Source organism: Muscardinus avellanarius (assembly GCF_963383645.1).
Source record: "Muscardinus avellanarius genome assembly, chromosome: 21".
NCBI lineage: Eukaryota > Metazoa > Chordata > Mammalia > Rodentia > Gliridae > Muscardinus > Muscardinus avellanarius.
Window position 1 is genome coordinate 7,480,587 of NC_137807.1, and position 19,050 is coordinate 7,499,636.

The following is a 19,050-nucleotide window of genomic DNA, read 5'->3' on the forward strand; positions in this document are numbered from 1 at the left end:
CACTGCTGATCCAAAGACCACACTAGGCCGGGCGCGGTGGGCACGCTTGTAATCCCCGCGCTTGGGAGGCGGAGACAGGAGGATCGCGCAGGTTCAAAGCCAGCCACGCTGGCTTAAGAGACCCTGTTTCAAAATATAAAAAAAATAGGTCTGGGAGTGTAGCCCTGAGGTACAAGGGCTTCCAGAAACCCCAGTACCACCAAAAACAAACAAACAAACAAACAAAAAAACAAAGACCACACTAGAACTCTCCCTAAAACGCCACCTGGTGGGCTCTCCAGCAAACTCAGCTCACACTCATTAAGTAAACAGAAAATCTTAATTTAATCCTTTGGTAGTGCTAGGGATCAAACCCAAGGCCTCACACATTACGGTAGGCAAGTGCTCTGCCACCAAGCTACATCCCCAGACAAAAGAAAACATAAAAGTTAATGTTCATTTGCTAGATCATGAGAACTACATCCCCTCCCATTACCTAACCCCCAACCCCCATGGTTAAGAGTAAAATGCAACATACTTTATACTTGGTCTAAATTGAGGTCTAGCTCGCCCAGAAATTTCCCTGAGCTTTATCATAATTCCTGGAGGCAGCCTGATCCGAGGCAGGTCAAAGTAGTTTCCAACGGGAGGCACGAGGACGTCGGCAGGGTAGGTGAATTCTCTATCTTCCTCTATGGTGAGAGGCAGCGGAGAGGGGCTCGGAGTAAGGGCAGGGGAGATAACACCATTGGCCTCCACCTGCCACTGGCACCTAGGCAGACAGAAAAGAGGCTTCACTCCCTCCAGGCCAAGATACTGGATCAGACATAGGAAGGAGCATACGATGTAGTAAACATTTATCCATCAGACCTTCTCTAGGGGCTAAAGAAAATGAGCACTGTAAGAAAGCACGCCTTTGTGAAGCTACCTCCTTCCCACTCCCCTACATTACATTATGAAGCCTTCGTGTGTGTTTGTGTGCATACATGGTGCTGGGGATTGAACCTAGGGGCATTCTACTTCCAGTTTACACCTCCATCCTTTTTTATTTGGGAACAGGGTCTTGCTAAATTGCTGCGAGCCTCGCTAAGTTGCTGAGGCTGAGGTTGAACTTAAGATCCTCCTGTCTCAGCCTCCCAAGTACTAGGATTACACGTGCATACCACCACACCGAGCTTACTATGAAAACTTTTCAAATATACAGAAAAGTTGAAAGAATTACATGAAAAGGTCTACATAGCCACTACCTGGATTCTACAATCATCCTTTGTTATGTCTGCTTAACACATAGCGATCCCTCCTTTTGAGGATACCTCCATTTAATTGTGCAACTTTTAGTTGGTGAAAAGCTTATGCAGTTCAAGGATGTAAATTACATTTGGTAAAGTCGCATGAGGAAGCACTATGGCGCACTTTTCATCTCATTCCTCAGACACAAGCAGCCTGCGAGACGGCCAGGCAGCAGGCACGGTCAGCTGGGAAGGGTACTGACAGCGGGTTTCCACATAAAGTCCTTTTTCCTTTGCGGGCAAAATTAGCTTGAGTTGAACCTTTCTGTTACCTTTGTAAAAGTTTGGACCGCAACAGTTCCTGACAGGCTTCTTCTTCTTTGGTAATTTCTGGTCCATTGTACAGGATTCTTAACATGGAACAAGCTAACACAGACAGACCTAAAGCCAGGTCTACCAGAAAGGGCAAGCCTCCTGAGACATCCTCCGAGGACTCCTACAATGCAGACAGGGCAAACCACACTGGTCAGTGGACCCCGGCAGAGCGCGGCAGCCGGGGCTGCACCGTCCCCGCCGTGGGGCTGCACGGAGTGGCGGTGGGCGGAGAGCACCCAACCTCATGAGAAAGTGGTGGCACTGAATGACCGCTGACTGAGGTCTCAGCGCTGTTCTGGAGGAGAGTAGCTGACGAGACTCCCTGCCAGAAACAGCAGGAGGTGCATGCAGCAGCCCAGATTCTTTAGATAGCCTCTCCTGTGCTATCCCTAGCATGTGACCATTTCCTCCCGTCACCATGACACTGTCAAGGACTGCACTGAATTCATCTGAGAAAGGTTGGAGCGCCTGCTGTGTGCCAGTGTGGGTCTGGCCTGACGTACATCTGAAGACAAGACCCCGCCCTCGCGGAACTTACATGCTAGCAGATAGTTCGACTCTAGAGAGTCTTGGCTTGGTAAAACTTTAGCAACTTCTGAGCTTAAAATATTTTCTAAGGCCTGGCATCTAGAAAGGTTAGTAGAAATCACATTATTATTTTTTTTAAGGGGGGCACTGAAGGTTGAACTCAGATACTTTCTATCTCCCAGCTATACCCCCCGGCTCAATTTTATGTTTTTATTTTGAAACAGGGGTTCACAAAGTTGCTGAGGCTGGCCTCAAACCTGCGATCCTCCTGTCTCAGTCTCTTAAATACTGGGATTATAGAAGTGCACCATCATGCCTGGGTGACTTCCTATTTGTGTGTGTGTGTGTGTGTGTGTGTGTTACTAGAGATTGAACCCAGGAGCATTCTACCTCTGAGCTACACTCCCAGTCTGATTTTTTATTTTTATTTTGAAACAGGGTCTCGTTAGGTTGATGAGAGTCTTACTACTTGTTGAGGCTGTCATCAGACCTACCATCCTTCTCTCTGAGCATCTCCGACAGCTTACTTCTATTGAGCGTTTGAATCTTCTCTGCCCACGGGAAGATGCTGGAGTCAGGTGTACTCTCCAGGCCCTGAAGATGGAACCCCTGGAAAGGGCCCATTTCTGTGGCGATGAACTGGTTCTAGGTCATAGCTCATTTTCCTCCATAAAGCCTCTACTAATCACTAGTAGTTAACTACTGCCAGATGGAAGAGACGGATGGAAGAGTGGCTCATATTTTGCCCTATTTCCAAGGCAAATATGATGTACATAACCAAGGTGCATGGGGTGCAGTACATTTTGCCCACAGCAGTGGTTAGATTCAAGTACCTGAGCGCGAACTGTGCAGGCAAAGCCCCACATAGCTTTATCAGGAGTGTTGTGTTCACGACCACTTCTCATTTCAAAGGAGAAGGTGACTGTATCTCCTTCCACCTTAAAAACAAGACATACAACTTTCAAGAGAGCAATGAATTTCAGAGATGTCCTTTCAAAAGGCCCACAGCAGTGTCCTGTTACTTTTCTCACGTGTTTCTGGATTCAAATTCCGTCCCCTTTTGTTTAGATGCCAGCCTTTCAGGCAGCCTCTGACCAGGCAGCCTTGGGAGGAGGCGTCTGTGAGATGGGCTGCGACTGCTCTGCAGCAGAGTAAAGAGTGATCAACTCAGAAGCTTGGTTTCCTTTCCTTTTCTCTTTGATACTGGAGATTGAACCCTGCAGCATTCTGCCTCGGAGTTATACCCCCATGTCTACTTTTTTTTTTTTAATTTAAATAAGGTGTAAGTTGCAGGGGCCTAAATTGCTGAGGCAGGCTGCAAGCCTGTGATCCTCTGGCCTCAGCCTCCCAAGATCTGGGATTGCAGGCGTGTGCCACTGCCCCTGACTGGGCATAATTTCTATTCTTTCTACGTCCCCTTGCCTCCCCCCCCCCCTCACTTGTGTCAATAAGGCAGCAAACAACCCATCCTCCTGAAGAATACTGTGCTGGAAGGCCTGGCTCTGCCTTACAGAACCAATCCCACGAGCGAGAAACAAACGGCAGCAAGTCAAAAGAGCAGTTAACAAGCACACTCATCCAGACCGGGCGCACCCGGACACTGAAAGAGCTGGCCACACTGGCTGCATTGAGGGCACACAGCACACGTGAAATAAATGCATGGGAAGCAGACTTCAGAGACATCTTGGGTTTAATGAGCATCTGAGTCCCTGCTTATTTATTTATTTTGTGGGTCTGGGGATGGAATCCACAGGCATTTGACCTCCAAGCTACACCCCTGCCCAAATTTTTATTCTTTATTTTTGAAACCGGGTCTCACTAAGTTGCAGAGGGCCTCACTAAGTAGCTGAGGCTGTCTGCGAACTGCGATCCTCTGGTCTCAGCCTCCCGAATGCTGGGATTACAAGCGTGAGCCACCACACCCGGCTTGAGTTCCTATTTATATTCAAGGCAAGTAACATAGTTTGAGGGCCCAGATTACAAAGCATGGCCCCAACTGAGGTTACAAAGTGTGACCCTAATCACAGCAGCTTGATAAAAGGTTTTTCCTCCAAAGGCCCCCATTCTTTTGTGTATATGTGTAGGCTTCCCCCCCCCCACCCCACCTGGGGATTGAACCCAGGGCATTCTATCTCCGAGCTACATCCCCAGCCCTATTTTTATATTTTATTTTAAAACAGATTTCACTAAGTTGCGTAGGGCCTCACTAAGTAGCTGAGGCTGGCCGGGAACCTGCAATCCTCCTATCTTAGCCTCCCAAGTACTGGGATTACAAGTGTAGGCCTGGTTTATGTATGGGCATTCTACCTCTGAGCTACACTCCAGCCCTATTTTAATTTTGAAACAGGATCTCATTAAGTTGTTAAGGGACTCACTAAGTTGACAAGTCTGATGTCCTACATGAGAAAGGGAATCACTCCAAGGAGAAGAAGCGACCGACAGGGCCAGCAAGGTGGGCCCAGCTCAGTAAGCGCCACCCCAGCAAATGTGTTCTGGGGTTGCAGTTAGTGTGTGGGCCCATGAAGAACCTAGGTTTACTTTTCTTTTCTAGGAAGTGATTGTGACTGGATACCATACCTTCACCAAGTCCTTCGGCCAACCAGTTCCTAAGACACTACGGCTGCCATATCCCAGAGTATTGCCTCCATATTCAGCAACCTTCCTACTGTTTGTGTTAGGCCCCGCATATATCACCAACTTCAAAACAGAAAATAGACTGTTAGACTGTAAAAGAAAAACAAAAACAACATCTACAAATAAAAAGGCTGCAAAAATATTTGTTTAAAAATACATTTATAACCAGGCATTGGTGTCATTATAGTATAACTGATATTTCCTCATTTTTTTTAAGGTATAATTGATACAAGTTTGGAGGCAATCAGCCATTGTTACTTGCAAAATGGCCACAGAGAAATAACAATAATTAAAATAAAAATCATACATTTTATATTACACTTTAAATGGCTTAGAGACCTCACATTAAAATAGTTATTCTCAGATTATTATGCATATACATTTTTCAAATGGCTATTTTAATCTTAACTAATAATATAAAACTCACTAATAACAGGTACAGTTTGACCCCTTAACTCCTCCCCCAGATTAATAAAGTGAGCAAACAAAGATGGAGAGATCGTAAGACCTAACACAAAAAATGAAAGCACACACACAAAAATCAATGAATAAATAAGAATTTTTCAAAATGCAACACATTGAAAATAAGCCATATATTCTTGGGGTGCTGCTTAATGGTATAAAAGAAAACAATACAGGGGCTATTTCTTCTGGGGGCAGCTTTCACGTAGCAAGACTTTTCTTCCACAAAGGCTATGCATGTCCACCCGTCGACTGGCTTTCTAATACGGAGGAGAAACACTGATAGCTCATCTGGCATTCAAGTACTTCATAGGAAAAAGAATGCTCTAGCTTGTGTAGCGCCAACCCCCGTCTCCCACAGCAAGCTCGGCCTGCCTCATGCTGCATCTGAACTTGCATCTGAAAGCAGCACCTTCAGCCCTGGGCGTTCATCATTTTGTGATTTCTTACCCTTTTGGACCTGTTGCTGACACCGGCCAGGGACCACTGGAAAGGTAAATGCACTTTGTCCAAGTAGTAAGCCTCTTTGTGCTTCATTATTTACACTAATGTCTCTTGCAGGAGTAAGTTAGCGCACATCACAAGATGCAAATTACTGTTTTTAAAGGAGAAACGAGCTGGGCATAGTACCCCACACTTGTAATCCCAGTGCTTGGGAGGCTGAGACAGGAGGATCACAGGTTCAAGGCCAGCCTCAGCAAGTAGTGAGCCTTTCACCAATCTAGCAAGACTGTTTCAAAATCAAAATAAGATTGTGCTGGGGGATATACCTCAGAGGTTTAAAAAAAAAAAAAAGAAGAACAAAATGACAAACTAAAAGGGCGACCCCTTCCACTTCTACATGTGTGACTATGAATTAAACCCAGGGGCAATCTCCTCTAAATTATAGCCCCCTCTCTATTTTATTTTAATTTTGAAACAAAGTCTCGGTAGGTTGATAAGATCTCACTACTTGCTGAGGCTGGCCTTGAACCTGTGATCCTCCGGTCTCATCCTTTCAAGTTTGGGATTATTAAACCTGTACCACCAAGTCTGCTTCTACTTCGTGTGTGTGTGTGTGTGTGTGTGTGTGTGTGTTACTGGGGATGGAACTCAGGAACCTTCTATCTTAAGGCTACACCCTCAGACCTATTTTTTTTTTTTACTTTTTGGTGGTACTGGGGTTCCTGGAAGCCCTTCTACCTCCGGGCTTCACTCCCAGACCTATTTTTACATTTTTATTTGGAAATAGGGTCTCGTAAGCCAGCGCGTGCGGCTGGCTTCGAACCTGCGCGATCCTCCTGTCTGCCTCCCAAGTGCGGGGATTACAAGTGTGCGCCACCACGCCCGGCTATTTTTTTTTAAAATTTGGAAATAGGGTCTAAATTGCAGAAGGAGTCACTAAGTAGCTGAGGCTGGCCATGAACCTGCGGTCCTCCTGTCCCAGCCTCCCAAGCACTAGGATTGCATGCGTGCGCCAACGCCCGGCTCTACTTCCACTTTTAACCGTTTCACTTAACATAGGAGGTCGCTGATGTAGGATTTATGAAGCAGGCTAGACTGACATTAGGGGATATATTTTTGGAACGGCCTATGAAGAAACACCTTCTGTATTTCTCGCTTTCTGGCCAGTCTTAAACCCCTCCAAATATCAGAGGCTCTTACCTATCAAAAATACAAAGGGATACGTGAATGTATAACTATGCCAGCAGTATCGGCTGAGTCCATTAGCTCTCCAGTTGGTTTATTGATTGGGTTTTGTTTGTTTGTTTGTTTATTAAAAAAATGGAACTGTACTTTTGTTTGGAGCTAATTAATACATCAAAATATACTGGGGCTTCCTTTTTCAAATTAAGTGTGCACGATTGTATATTGGAACAAATACTAAGGTCCCAGGGTGGGAGGGCTAGGGAAAGGGACATGGAGTTCTTACTTGACTTGAATGTGCACCTCAGGGTGCTTTGTGTAATATGTTGTACACTACAGCATCTTATATTTTTTGAGTTCAGTAAATTATAATTTTTCACCCCCCAAAAATACAAAGGGAATATATAACCCTTAGCCATGTTTTACCATCTCATAACAGGTACATTAAGAAGTCCTTTAAACCTAAAAGCCTCCTCTGATAGAATTTAAGACCGTTTGCCTTCTCTCAGTTCATAGGGGACAAAGACGAGCTAATAAGCTACATAAAAATAGTATGTGGAAGCTGGACACAGTAGTCCATGCCTGTAACCTCAGCTACTCAGGAGGCTAAGGCAGGAGGATCACAAGTTTGAAGCTATCCTTACCAACGTAGCCATCCCCTGTCTCAAAATTAAAGGGGGTGGGGGGACTAGAGATGTAGTTCAGTGTAGAGCATCCCTGGGCTCGATCCCTAGAAACTGCAAGAGAAAAAGAAAAAGGAAAGTATGGAGCTGGGCGAGGTGATGCCCACTTGTAAATCCAGTACTTGGGAGGCGGAGACAGGAGGATCCCGGCTTGCAGCCAACCTGGGCTACTTAGTGAGGCCCTCCGCAACTTAGTGAGACCCTGTTTCAAAATAAAGAATAAAAAAATCCGCTGGGGGTGTCACTCAGAGGTAGAATGCCTCTGGGATCCATCCTCAGCACCACAAAAAAAAAAAAAAGAAAAAAAAGAGAAGAAGAAGAAGAAGGAAGAGGAGGAAGAGGAGGAAGAGGAGGAGGAGGATGAAGAAGAAGAAGAAGGAGGAGGAGGAGGAGGAGGAGGAGGCGGATGAAGAGGAGGAGGAGGAAGAGAAGGAGGAGGAGGAGGAGGAGAATTAGAAGTATGCAGAGTGCTTGTCTGTGTGTGGGCAGCCACTGGGTAATCTTCCAGGTGTTCTTTCACATGTTATATAGCCTAATTTTATTAGCCTTTCCTCATAAGTCCAACATGATAGCTAATAATTTAAAATTTTCTTGTCTTCTCTTTTCTGTACTGGAGATTGAACCCAGGGGCATTCCATCTCCAAGCTATGTCCCCAGCCCTTTATACTTTGAACCAAGGTCTCACTAAGTTGCTAAGGATGGCGTCGAACCTGCAATCCTCCTGTGCCGGTCTCCCTAGTACTGGGACTTCAAGCGTGCACCACTGAACGTGGCTCCAACAATTTTTTTTTTTTTTTTCGCTACTGGGGATGGAACCCAGGGGCATTTTGCCTCTAAGCTACACCCCGGCCCTATTTTGTGTGTGTGTGTGTGTGTGTGTGTGTGGTACTAGGGGTGGAACCCAGAGGCTTTCTACCTCCAGGCTACACTCTCAGACCTATTTTAAACTTTGTTTGGAAACAGGGTCTCACTAAGTTGCTGAGAGCCTCACTAAGTAGCTGAGGCTGGCTTTGAACCTGCGCGATCCTCCTGCTTCAGCCTCCCAAGCTCTGGGATTACAAGCGTGCGCCATCACGCCTGGCTCCTGTTTTTTATACTTTAGTTTGAAACAGGGTCTCACTGAGTTGCAAAGGGCCTCACTAAGTAGTAGCTGAGGCTGGCCGCGAACCGCGATCGTTCAGTCTCAGCCTCCTAAATGCTGGGATGACAAGCGTGCGCCACCACGCCCGGCTCAACAGTTATTAACAGAAAAAACTACTTCAGCCCCTAAAATGCTTCCTTTTTGTTATAACTGTCAAACCATCATTTTGGAAACTATTCTTTCTCAAAATCTATTTGGCCCTGAGGGGATGGCAAAGACGAACAGGTATGTACACACAATATAAACAAAAGGCTTCTGACGGGCCACTTCCTCCCAAAAGACGCGAGAAGCCCCACGACTTGGGCACTGAGCCTTCCTCAGTGAGCGGCCATAACGCGTCGAGACATCCCTAGCACGAGCGAAGGCGAGCAGCAGCAGGGGAGGGCAAGCTCCTTAGACTCAGCTCTAGGCCTTCCACGCTCTCCAAGGCCCACGGGCCACGTGTCATTACAACGCTGCTCCTGGGCTACAGGTGGTGAGTGGAATCCCTCCGTCCCTACGCTCCACGGCACTGTCTTAGGAAAGCCTTCCTAAGAAACAGCTGCAGACAGAAATAAGTCAGGCACGGTGACCAGCAGCAAAGGAAAATAAGAAGCATCGAAGCGCTCAGCTCGACACAGGCAGAGCAGGACGGTGGCCCGTGCTTACCTTGTCGTAGTCATACTGCGAAGAGCACCTGCTGTCAAATCTCAGGTAAAGGCAGCGGGCTCCTGGGATGTGCACGGTTTCTTTAAATTTGTAGTTGTCTCTGACGGGGTGCACGGTTTCCACCGTTTTCCCAGCAGCCCATGGGGCTGGGATCTTTAAGCCAGTGAGAAAGCCCGGCTCTTCCTTTTCTTCCAGCATTCTAAAACCAGAGCAAAAGAAAGTGGTTTAGCTTAGTGGAAGGGAAAGAACAACAAAACAGAAATGCAAAAGAATATGAATTAAGAAATTGCTCTTAGCCGGGTATGGTGGTACATGCTTGTAATACCAGTACTGGAGGCTGAGACAGGAGAATCACAGGTTTGAGGCCAGCCTCAGCAACTTAGCACCCAGTGAGATTTTGTTTCAGAATAAAAAAATAAGAAGGTCTTGGGGTATAGCTCTGAGATAGAGTGTTCCTAGTTTCAATCTCCAGTACCATAACAAAAAACAAATAAACAAATATAAATATAAATAAGCAAATATAAAACGTGCTCTGTGTGTGTGTGTGTGTGTGTGTGTGTGTGTGTGTTTTAACTGTGGTGGCACATGCCTGTAATCCGGCACTTGGCTGAGACAGGAGGATTACAAGTTCAAAGCCAGCCTCAGCAACTGGTAAGACCCTGTTTCAAAATAAAAAAAAAATTAAAAATAGCCAGGTGTGGTGGGGCACACTTGTAATCCCAGCATTCAGGAGGCTGAGACCTGAGGATCACGGTTCGTGGACAGCCTCAACTACTTAGTGAGGCCCTCTGCAACTTAGTGAGACCCTATTTCAAAATAAAGAATAAAAAATAGGACAGGGGGTGTAGCTTGGAGGTAGAATGCCTCTGGGTTCCATCCCCAGACCTGCCAAAAAAAAAAATAAATAAATAAATAAATAAATAAATAAATAAATAAAAAGGGCTGAAGGTATAGCACAGAGGTAGAATGTCCCTGGGTTCAACCCCCAGTACCAAAATAAATAAAAATAAAAATAGAAATAAAAGGCTGGACATGGTGGTGCTCGCCTGTAATCCCAGCATTTGGGAGGCTGAGACAGGAGGATCGCAGTTTATGAACAGCCTCGTGAAGGCCCTTTGCAACTCAATGTGACCCTGTTTCAAAATAAAGAATAAAAACAACACGGTTGGAAATGTTTTCTAAGCTGTTCCTATAAATGTATAAAACTTCGAGTTATCTGTAAATTCCTGACCCTAAACTTCTTTCCTTTGCCGAGTTAGATAATCCGTGCTGAAGGTCATTGTCATAAAGGTACACAAGGCTTTCTCTGGAAGAAAACAAGGGCGCAGAGCATTACCTCTCATCAGGGAGCAGCCTGCACTTCTGGTCGGACGCGCCACCTGGGGAACAGCCCACCTCAGCAGAAACTGGACACTGGGTTTTAAGCAGCAAAGCCGTCTGAAACACAAAACCATCGGTTCATCTCAAAGTGCCGGCTGCCGTCACCTGGACGGCACTGGCGGCAAGCTCGGGTTCCCACTTCAGCCATCTTTTACAACCCTGAGCAGCTCTCCTCGGTAAGAAATCCTTCGCCACTCAACACATCACGGATACTACTCTTGGCTGGCAAGGACTCAGGAGGGCCAATGTAACATAGGCTTCAGGAGTGGCACATATTAGCATTTTTACAGCTGATTGGCAGTGAATACTTGATAAAAGACTATGGTCTGTAATGTAGGCAAACAAGTAAGAAAACGTGTATTCCCTTAACCCTCTAGTTTTGTTTTTAGGACATGGTAGTCGGTTTCTGAAAGGCATGGCTGTGTTTATTGTGCCTTCTGCACCGTGAAGCAGGCTAGCTAGAGGACAGGTGGGCGGGAGCTGAGGGTCCCACCTGGCTGGTGTAGAGGACCAGCTGGACGAGCTGAGGCATCAGGGCGTCGGCCATGGTCAGCGTCTGCAGGTTGGGGTGCATCAGGGAGGTCAGTAACACTGGGAGGAGGTGTCCGAGCATAGTGGCCTTGGTGACTTGTTCCAAGCCTTTTAACCTATAAAATATTCAAGAGAACACACAGTGTAAGCAATGCCCAAGCATGCAAAAAAGCTGCCTGTGTCATTTTCATCTGGCAATCCTCTTAAATCATATCTCCTTGAATTAGTAAATACTTCTATAGAAATTCAGTCCATAAATTTCCTACCTTCTTTCACCAAGGGAGAGGAAGCAACAGAACTACTAATAGATTTCACTTTTTACTTGTGATTTAGCCAAAAATTTTAGGCTAGGGTGTAACTGGAGAATGTTCAATGGGTTCAATCCCCATTGCCAAAAAATAAAATGAAATCTTAAAATCTTTTTTAGGCAGTACACTTTACAGCACCTTCAAAGGACTTTACAAATGCGTTCTTATTTTGGAGGGAGACGGAGGATTAAATCCAGAGGCATTCTACTTCAGAGCTATGCCCCAGCCCTTTTTATTCTGCTTATTTAGTGGTTCTGGGGATTAAACCCGGGGGCTTTCTACCTCTGAGCTATACCCCCAGCCCTATTTTATTTTATTTTATTTATTTTTTATTTTTGGTGGTACTGGGGATGGAACCCTTCTACCTCCAGGATACAAAATCCCAGACCTATTTTATATTTTATTTGGAAACAGGGTTTCTTAAACCAGTTGAGGCTGGCTTTGAACCTGAGATCCTCCTGTCTCTGCCTCCCAAGCGTGGGGATTACAAGGGTGTGCCACCACGCCTGGCAACCCTATTTTATTTTAAAACAGGGTCTCACTAAGTTGCCAAGGCTGACCTTGAACATGTAGTCCTGCTTTCTCAGCTTTCCCAAGTACTAAGATTATAGACATGTCCCACTGTGCCCAGCTGTGTATGCGATTGGGACCACTTGTGGGCAAATTTTTAGTTTGTCTTTTAAATCACATTTTTTTTTTTTTTTTTTTGCAGTTCTGGGAGTGGTGGCACACGCTTGTAATCCCAGTACTTGAGCGGCTGAGACAGGAGATTCACAGGTTCAAGGACAGCTTCCGCAACTTAGTGAGGCCCTCTACAACTTAGTGAGACTGTTTCAAAAATAAAAAATAAGAAATATAGGGCTAGGGATGTAGCTCAGAAGCAGAATGCCCCTGGGTTCCAGCCCCAGTACCACGAAAAAATAAATAAATATAAATAGGGATGGGGTGTAGCTCAGAGGTAGAATGCCCCTAGTACCAAAATAAAGATAAAAAAAAAAAAAAATCTCACCACCTGCTAGAGAAATGAAAGTATGCAGGTCTCCCAAGGGACGAAATGGTCACGTAACTTGTAATTCTCCAGGGCTACTGAGGATTTGCTGTTGGAACCAGAAATATACTGCCCAGTTTCAGGCTCTACTCACTCCCTCGTGCCAGCAGTGGGCACTTATCAAACAAGCCCCGCTGCGATTCCTGTGTGGGTTATATTGTTTTCTGCCCCAATCTCCCATTTACCCTCTGCAAGTTGGTAAGAACGAAGGACACGGATACAGACAAGGTTCCTGAAGCAAAAATTACCCTGCAGAATTGTTTTAGAGCAACATCTCTAACATTCAGATCATCAAGAAATATAGATTGCAACTCATCTCTAAAAGCAAACCATAGCAGGAATTTTAACATGAAGGCTAAGAAAGAGGTCTATTACTGTAAAAGAGAAGTTGGCCCTCTGGATGGGTCACTCCTAAATGTGCAGATGGGAAATTACAGTAAAATCTTGAGACATGTCATTGTCATCTTTCTGCTTATCACTAAGTTATTTTTCTCAAAAGTAAGTGGGCATGGTGCTGAGCTAAACAATTAAAAGGCCTATTTGGGAGTGGTGACAGAAATCCCAAATGTGCCGGGCGTGGTGGCACACGCTTGTAATCCCAGCATTTGGGAGGCTGAGACTGGAGGACTGTGGTTTGCAGACAGCCTCAGCTACTTAGTGAGGTCCTCTACAACTTAGTGAGACCCTGTTTCAAAATAAAGAAAAAAAAAAAATAGGGCAGGGAGTGTAGCTTGGTGCTCGAATGGCCCTGGGTTCCATCCTCAGACCCACCAAAAAAAAAAAAAAAAAAAAAAAAGAAAGAAATCCCAAATGTCCTAGCTGGGTGCAGTGGCACACACTTGTAATCCCAATACTTGGGAGGCTGAGACAGGAGGATGACAGGTTCATGGCCAGCCTCAGCTACTTAGTGAGGCCCTCCACAATTCAGTGAGCACCTGTTTCAAAAATAAAGAATGAAATCTGGGCGTGGCGGCACATGCTTATAATCCCTAGTACTTGGGAAGCTGAGACAGGATGATCGTGGTTCAAGGGCAGCCTCAGCAACTCAGTGAGGCCTTTTGCAATTCTGTGAGACCCTGTTTCAAAATAAAGAATAAAAATTAGGGCTGGGGGTATAGCTCAGAATAGAATGCTCCTGGGTTCAATCCACAGTACCACACATACACACACACAAAAAAAAAAAAAAAGAAAAGAAAAAAAGAAACATAGGGCTAGGTAGAATACCCCTGGGTTCAATACCTGTTACCACACACACACACACACACACACACACTCCCAAATGTCAGGGATAAATCTGAAATCTGTCCCCCATAACCTTGCTACCCCTAGATCATGGCTGTTTTCCCAATCTCACCTAAGAGCACATTAAAGAATTCGATTGCACTTGGCTTTGAAACACTTGCTGTTTCGACCTATTCTAAAAAAGTGCCTTGGTATTAAATGAACACTCGATGTCCTGTCCTACACAGGGCTCCGCTTTCGTACGCACATTTTCTGAAGGCCAGCGGCCACAGGCCCCGTCCCCGCGCTCACCTCTGCTCCCGGTCCGCAGCGTCGCTGTGTATGAGGGCAGTGGTGACCTGCTGCAGCATTTCCAACACTTCATCACATCCGGTCAGGATTTGGGTGGCGAGAGCCAAAATACTGACTTTCAGCTCCTAGGCAGAAAACAGCACCTTATTATTCTTAAGCTTCGTGAGGCACATCCGCTCACGATGACAACATGAACTGATGTATCTAATGGCGTTTCCAAGTGAAATGGTGAGGTGGCCAGGATAAGCCCAAAGCAGTGAACTCCTCTGGGATGGACAGTAGCAATGTGATTTGGGAGGCTACGGTCTGGAGTGCAGACAGACACACGCAGTATCTCCAGGGAACACTGTGTGCCTAGGAGAAAAGGCCTAGCTCCCAAACCATCCAGCACAAGAGAGCTCCTGGTGGCCAGCCCAGAAACTGTCCAGGTGGAAGATTGCCTTGGGTGGTATGAGGGTAGCTAAAGAGAAAAACAGAACAATAAAAGGCATATGTATAGGCGGTGGGTAAAATGAGACAGAAACACAACATTCTGAAACAGTCCAAGTGACTTCTACTTAATATCTTAAACCCGTTATACTTTAAATTCAGCAAGTTAAAAAGTTCAATTAAAGTAGCAAGCAGTTATGGGCTCTTAAACATTAAAAATAATTTTAAGAATGAATGGGAACACAATAAGTGTGTTAAGAAACACTAGTTAAAATAATAAAAATGTTTAAACACTAAAAATAACGGAATTAATGGGAATATAAATAATAAGTGTTAAAAAACACTTGTTAAAATCATAAAAATGTTTCTTTAAAAAAAATACAACCACACGCTAGCTCTTTATATAACATCTATGTGCTTTAAAATTTTTCCCCCTGGAAAATACTGGACAACTAAGCCTATTCTGCCTTTTTAAGAATCTTTGTATTTATCTCCATGGTTTAACAATTTTATACAATTTAGCTTTTCAGATTAAAAAAAATGTCTTTTTGTTAGAATCTCCTGGGATCTTTTTGTATTATTCAGATAATTCAGCATTAAAAGAAAATGAATTCTAAACCATCAAACACGCTGGCCCGTGGTGTACGTCATACTGTGCCACCAGTGCGCACCCAACTGACCACACAGCACACAGCAGCACAATGCCAGGGATGCGTTGGCTCATCTCGCGTCCTCACTATAAATGTACAAGGGAGATGTTACTGTTTCTTTTTATTAATTAGGAAACTAAGGCAAGAGAAGTTAAATCAATAGTGTCCGCACTTTACCAATTCCTGCATGCCTGCCTATTTATTTGTTTATGTGGTGCTACGGATGGAACCCTGGGGCATTCCATTTCTGCGTTATACCTCCAGCCCTATTTTTTATTTTTGCTTTTTATTAGATAACAGGATCTCACAGTTATTGAGAGCCTCACTAAATTGCCCAGGCTGGCTTCGAGCCTGTGATCCCCCTGTCTCAGCCTCACAAGTACTGGAATTACAAGTGTGTGCCACCACACCTGTTTATGCCCGCCCATTTGAAAACTAGTCATATAGACAGATAAACAAATGCATACAGACGAGTACATGTCAAGATTATATAATATTTGTGCACAAGGACTAAGGACAGGGCACACTAAAACAGTTTTTATGGTTTCCGTGGTTAATTATTCATTGTGTTCAAGTCAATAATTTATGAAAGGGCAAAGCTCTTATTGATTTATCTAGTTTTCCCACAAAGATGGAACTGTGAACAACAATGCAAACGACCACCTTGAACATCTGTCAAAATTACAACCACTGCTATAAAAAACAAAAGGAGCTTTCAACTGCTATAAAATGTCGTGTGAGAACAAATGATCGCGTTTACACAAAGGCTAATCTCAAAATAATGACAAGGTGAAATGAACTCTAGGCTTAGAAATTAAATTGATACAAAAGAGTGAGAGAAAATTATCACCTTTTTATTTGGATCAAGAGAATATAATAAACCATCCAAAATGTCAAAACTGTTTAAACTGTTATGCTCATATATACAGGATATGTATATTACCTTGCAGGTGTGATAAGATCACTTGTGAGTACCAGAGTTCACATTTCTTAAAAGAAGACGAAAATAAACAAAAGCACAAAAAGACTGACAGGCACATGGATGACACATAATGGGTTTCACACATATGGCAACCAAAGTGCAAAGACATAAAATTCTATAAAGTGAGTGGCCTAACGGCTCTCACAAGAATACAGGTCGCGTGGTGACCTCTGACATCATAACCCACAGGAATTGAGCCAGTTAAGCTGTGCTTTGCATACTGGGTAGAAAGCATCATTAAAGCTTGGTGTTTACCTGTACCTTCAATGTCTCTCCCTGCAAGGAGCTGTCACTGTCATCGTTCTCATCAGGCTTAATCAAAATAGTGTTACTGAGAAGGTGATTCTGAACTGCCATCAGATAGCGCAGGCAGGAGGACGCAGCCTTTAATATAAACAAGGGCATTTAAATGATCTAAACCCTACTGCAAGCATGGCATGTAATCCTCAAGTTTTTAACAGATTTCAACAAGAGAGAAAAAAGAGAGAAAGTACAGAAAACAGACCAAGTTAGTTTCCCAGGTGACTCATATCCCCATGGCTCCCGGCTGTGGACTTTGACACATTTGCTGTTTTTGTCTCTCCTATACCATCCTCACTAGTCACTCAGAATACTGACTTTACCTTCTGCCCCTTAATTTCCCGTCCTCCCCATGGAGGTCCAGACAGAAGACTCTCTGCAAATCCTACAGAACCCTTTGGTTCCTGTTAATCCTTGCAAACATTCATGGTTTAGAAAACACTACTACACCAAGAGGAGGAAACCTCATTAGATAAAACAGGAACTCCTGACTCAGTCAAACAATTTACTGCATTAGTCGACTTAATCAGGGGGAATAAAGTCCTGGGAAAACATATGTCCAGTGGATTTTCCTCATCTACAGTCCTAGGGTAAGCAGTCGGCCACTAACCTTCAATTATCTTCAGTCTATCTCTGGAAAGTGAGTGTGTGTACACACATGTCTCTCAGTAAAATTAAAACAGGGACATCTGATATTATTTGGCTTTCATTAAATACATTTTTACTTACAGGCACAGTTGAAAGGAGCTTTTGAAAATCATCTTTAGAGACAGTTTGGCACTTGGTGATTAAGATACAGGATTCTCGTACAACAATCTTCAGAATGTAGTGTAAAAGTTCATCATTTAGTCTTTAAAATGCAAGAAAAATGTAACATAAAATATTGATGGTCTATTAGTAAAAAGATACGTTTTACACAGTTAATAGGAGATGACAAACAGAAAATACAAAACTGATTGATTCTTCAAGGAAATCATCTTAGTAACAGGGCTAACAACTTGAAACATAAACTAAGCCACACTTACAGACAAAATGGCACCCAATCACCTGATCAAAGTATTTCATAAATAACACACAAAACCACTTCTCCCTGTCCAGCCCTCACACACACAGCTTCTTCTAACACATACACAGGTCAGCAAGGTGGACTGCCCTGCCGCCAAGACTTCCAAAGTAATTAACACCCATTACTTCTGCTAAGCACTCCTTCCCCAGGTCCAAGTTATTCTGCCATAAAACTGAAAGGTGCCATCGACAGTTCTATGGGCAGCTGTGGAACTTATTGCCTTTCAACTGAGACGGGCTTTAGTATAACATGCTACTGATCACATTAGCTCGAACAGGAGACAAATGGGATTGAGTACATTCAAACACGAACTACTTGGAAGAATACAAAGAAAAGGCTGGCAGTGAATAACAAAACCGGTGTCACCTGTAATGATCATCCTCATCACTGCCGAACCGGTTGTTTTGCAGCTGCTCGGCTAGGTTGGTCAGGATCACATCCCGCAGCTGGGAGAGCCCGGTGTTTCTCTCTCCTAACACACAACAAAGCACCATAAAGTACCCTGGTAGCAGCACTTAGAAAACTGGTGTGATTTTTTAAAAGAGTGGGTTTTTTTTTTTTTTTTTGGTGGTACTGGGGGTGGAACCCAGAGGCTTTCTACCTCCGGGCTATACTCCCAGACCTATTTTCTATTTTATTTGGAAACAGGGTCTCACTAAGTTGCTGAGAGCCTCACTAAGTAGCTGAGGCTGGCTTCGAACCTGCGTGATCCTCCTGTCTCAGCCTCCCAAGCGTGGGGATTACAAGCGTGCGCCACCACGCCCGGCTAAAAGTTTATTAACAAGTAGACTGTCGACAACCAAGGATCATCAGGTGTAGAGTCTTATATAAAACAACAGCAGCAGAACTATATCACAACCAATTGCAATTGGACTGTTTAGCCAGGGCATCCTGATTCAAATGTGAGTACCTTTTTTTTTTTTTTTTTTTTGTACTAGGATGGAACTCAGGAGCATTTTAACTCTGAGATATGCTCGCTCGCTCTTTCTTTCTTTCTTTCTTTCTTTCTTTCTTTCTTTCTTTCTTTCTTTCTTTCTTTCTTTCTTTTGTGATACTGGGGTTCCTGGAAACCCTTCTATCTCCGGGTTACACTCCCAGACCTACTTTATATTTTATTTGGAAACAGGGTCTCTTAAGCCAGCATGGTTGACTTCGAACCAGCGCGATCCTCCTGTCTCTGCCTCCCAAGTGCAGGGATTACAAGCGTGTACCACCATGCCCCCACCATGCCCGGCTTGAGCTATACTTTCAGTCCTATTTTATTAATTAATTAATTAATTAATTAATTTCTTGGTACTGGGGTTCCTGGAAGCCCTTCTACCTTCGGGCTACACTCTCAGACCTATTTTTACATTTTTATTTGGAAACAGGGTCTCCTAAGCCAGCGCACGGCTGGCTTCGAACCTGCGTGATCCTCCTGTCTCTGCCTCCCAAGCACGGGGATTACAAGTGTGCGCCACCATGCCCGGCTTTTATTAACTTATTTTGAAACAGGGTCTCTTTAGTTGTGGAGGAGCT

At 44.3% G+C, this 19,050-nt stretch overlaps 1 protein-coding gene across 2 annotated transcripts in view; it reads right to left on the minus strand.

The window, feature by feature from the left end:
- HECTD4 (HECT domain E3 ubiquitin protein ligase 4) overlaps positions 1-19,050 on the minus strand; it is a gene marked incomplete at both ends in the record, with an annotated part of 174,075 nt that overhangs the window by 78,034 nt on the left and 76,991 nt on the right. The window contains 11 exons of one of the 2 annotated variants that reach the window (XM_080717667.1): positions 518-751; positions 1,541-1,704; positions 2,945-3,049; positions 4,689-4,808; positions 9,306-9,504; positions 10,642-10,742; positions 11,179-11,332; positions 14,106-14,230; positions 16,428-16,550; positions 17,196-17,316; positions 17,899-18,004. In XM_080717667.1, the coding sequence (XP_080573793.1) occupies positions 518-751; positions 1,541-1,704; positions 2,945-3,049; positions 4,689-4,808; positions 9,306-9,504; positions 10,642-10,742; positions 11,179-11,332; positions 14,106-14,230; positions 16,428-16,550; positions 17,196-17,316; positions 17,899-18,004 (1,552 nt within the window). Of the gene's footprint in view, positions 1-517; positions 752-1,540; positions 1,705-2,944; positions 3,050-4,688; positions 4,809-9,305; positions 9,505-10,641; positions 10,743-11,178; positions 11,333-14,105; positions 14,231-16,421; positions 16,551-17,195; positions 17,317-17,898; positions 18,005-19,050 lie in introns of both variants that reach the window. The other variant, XM_080717666.1, reaches the window with a different exon arrangement.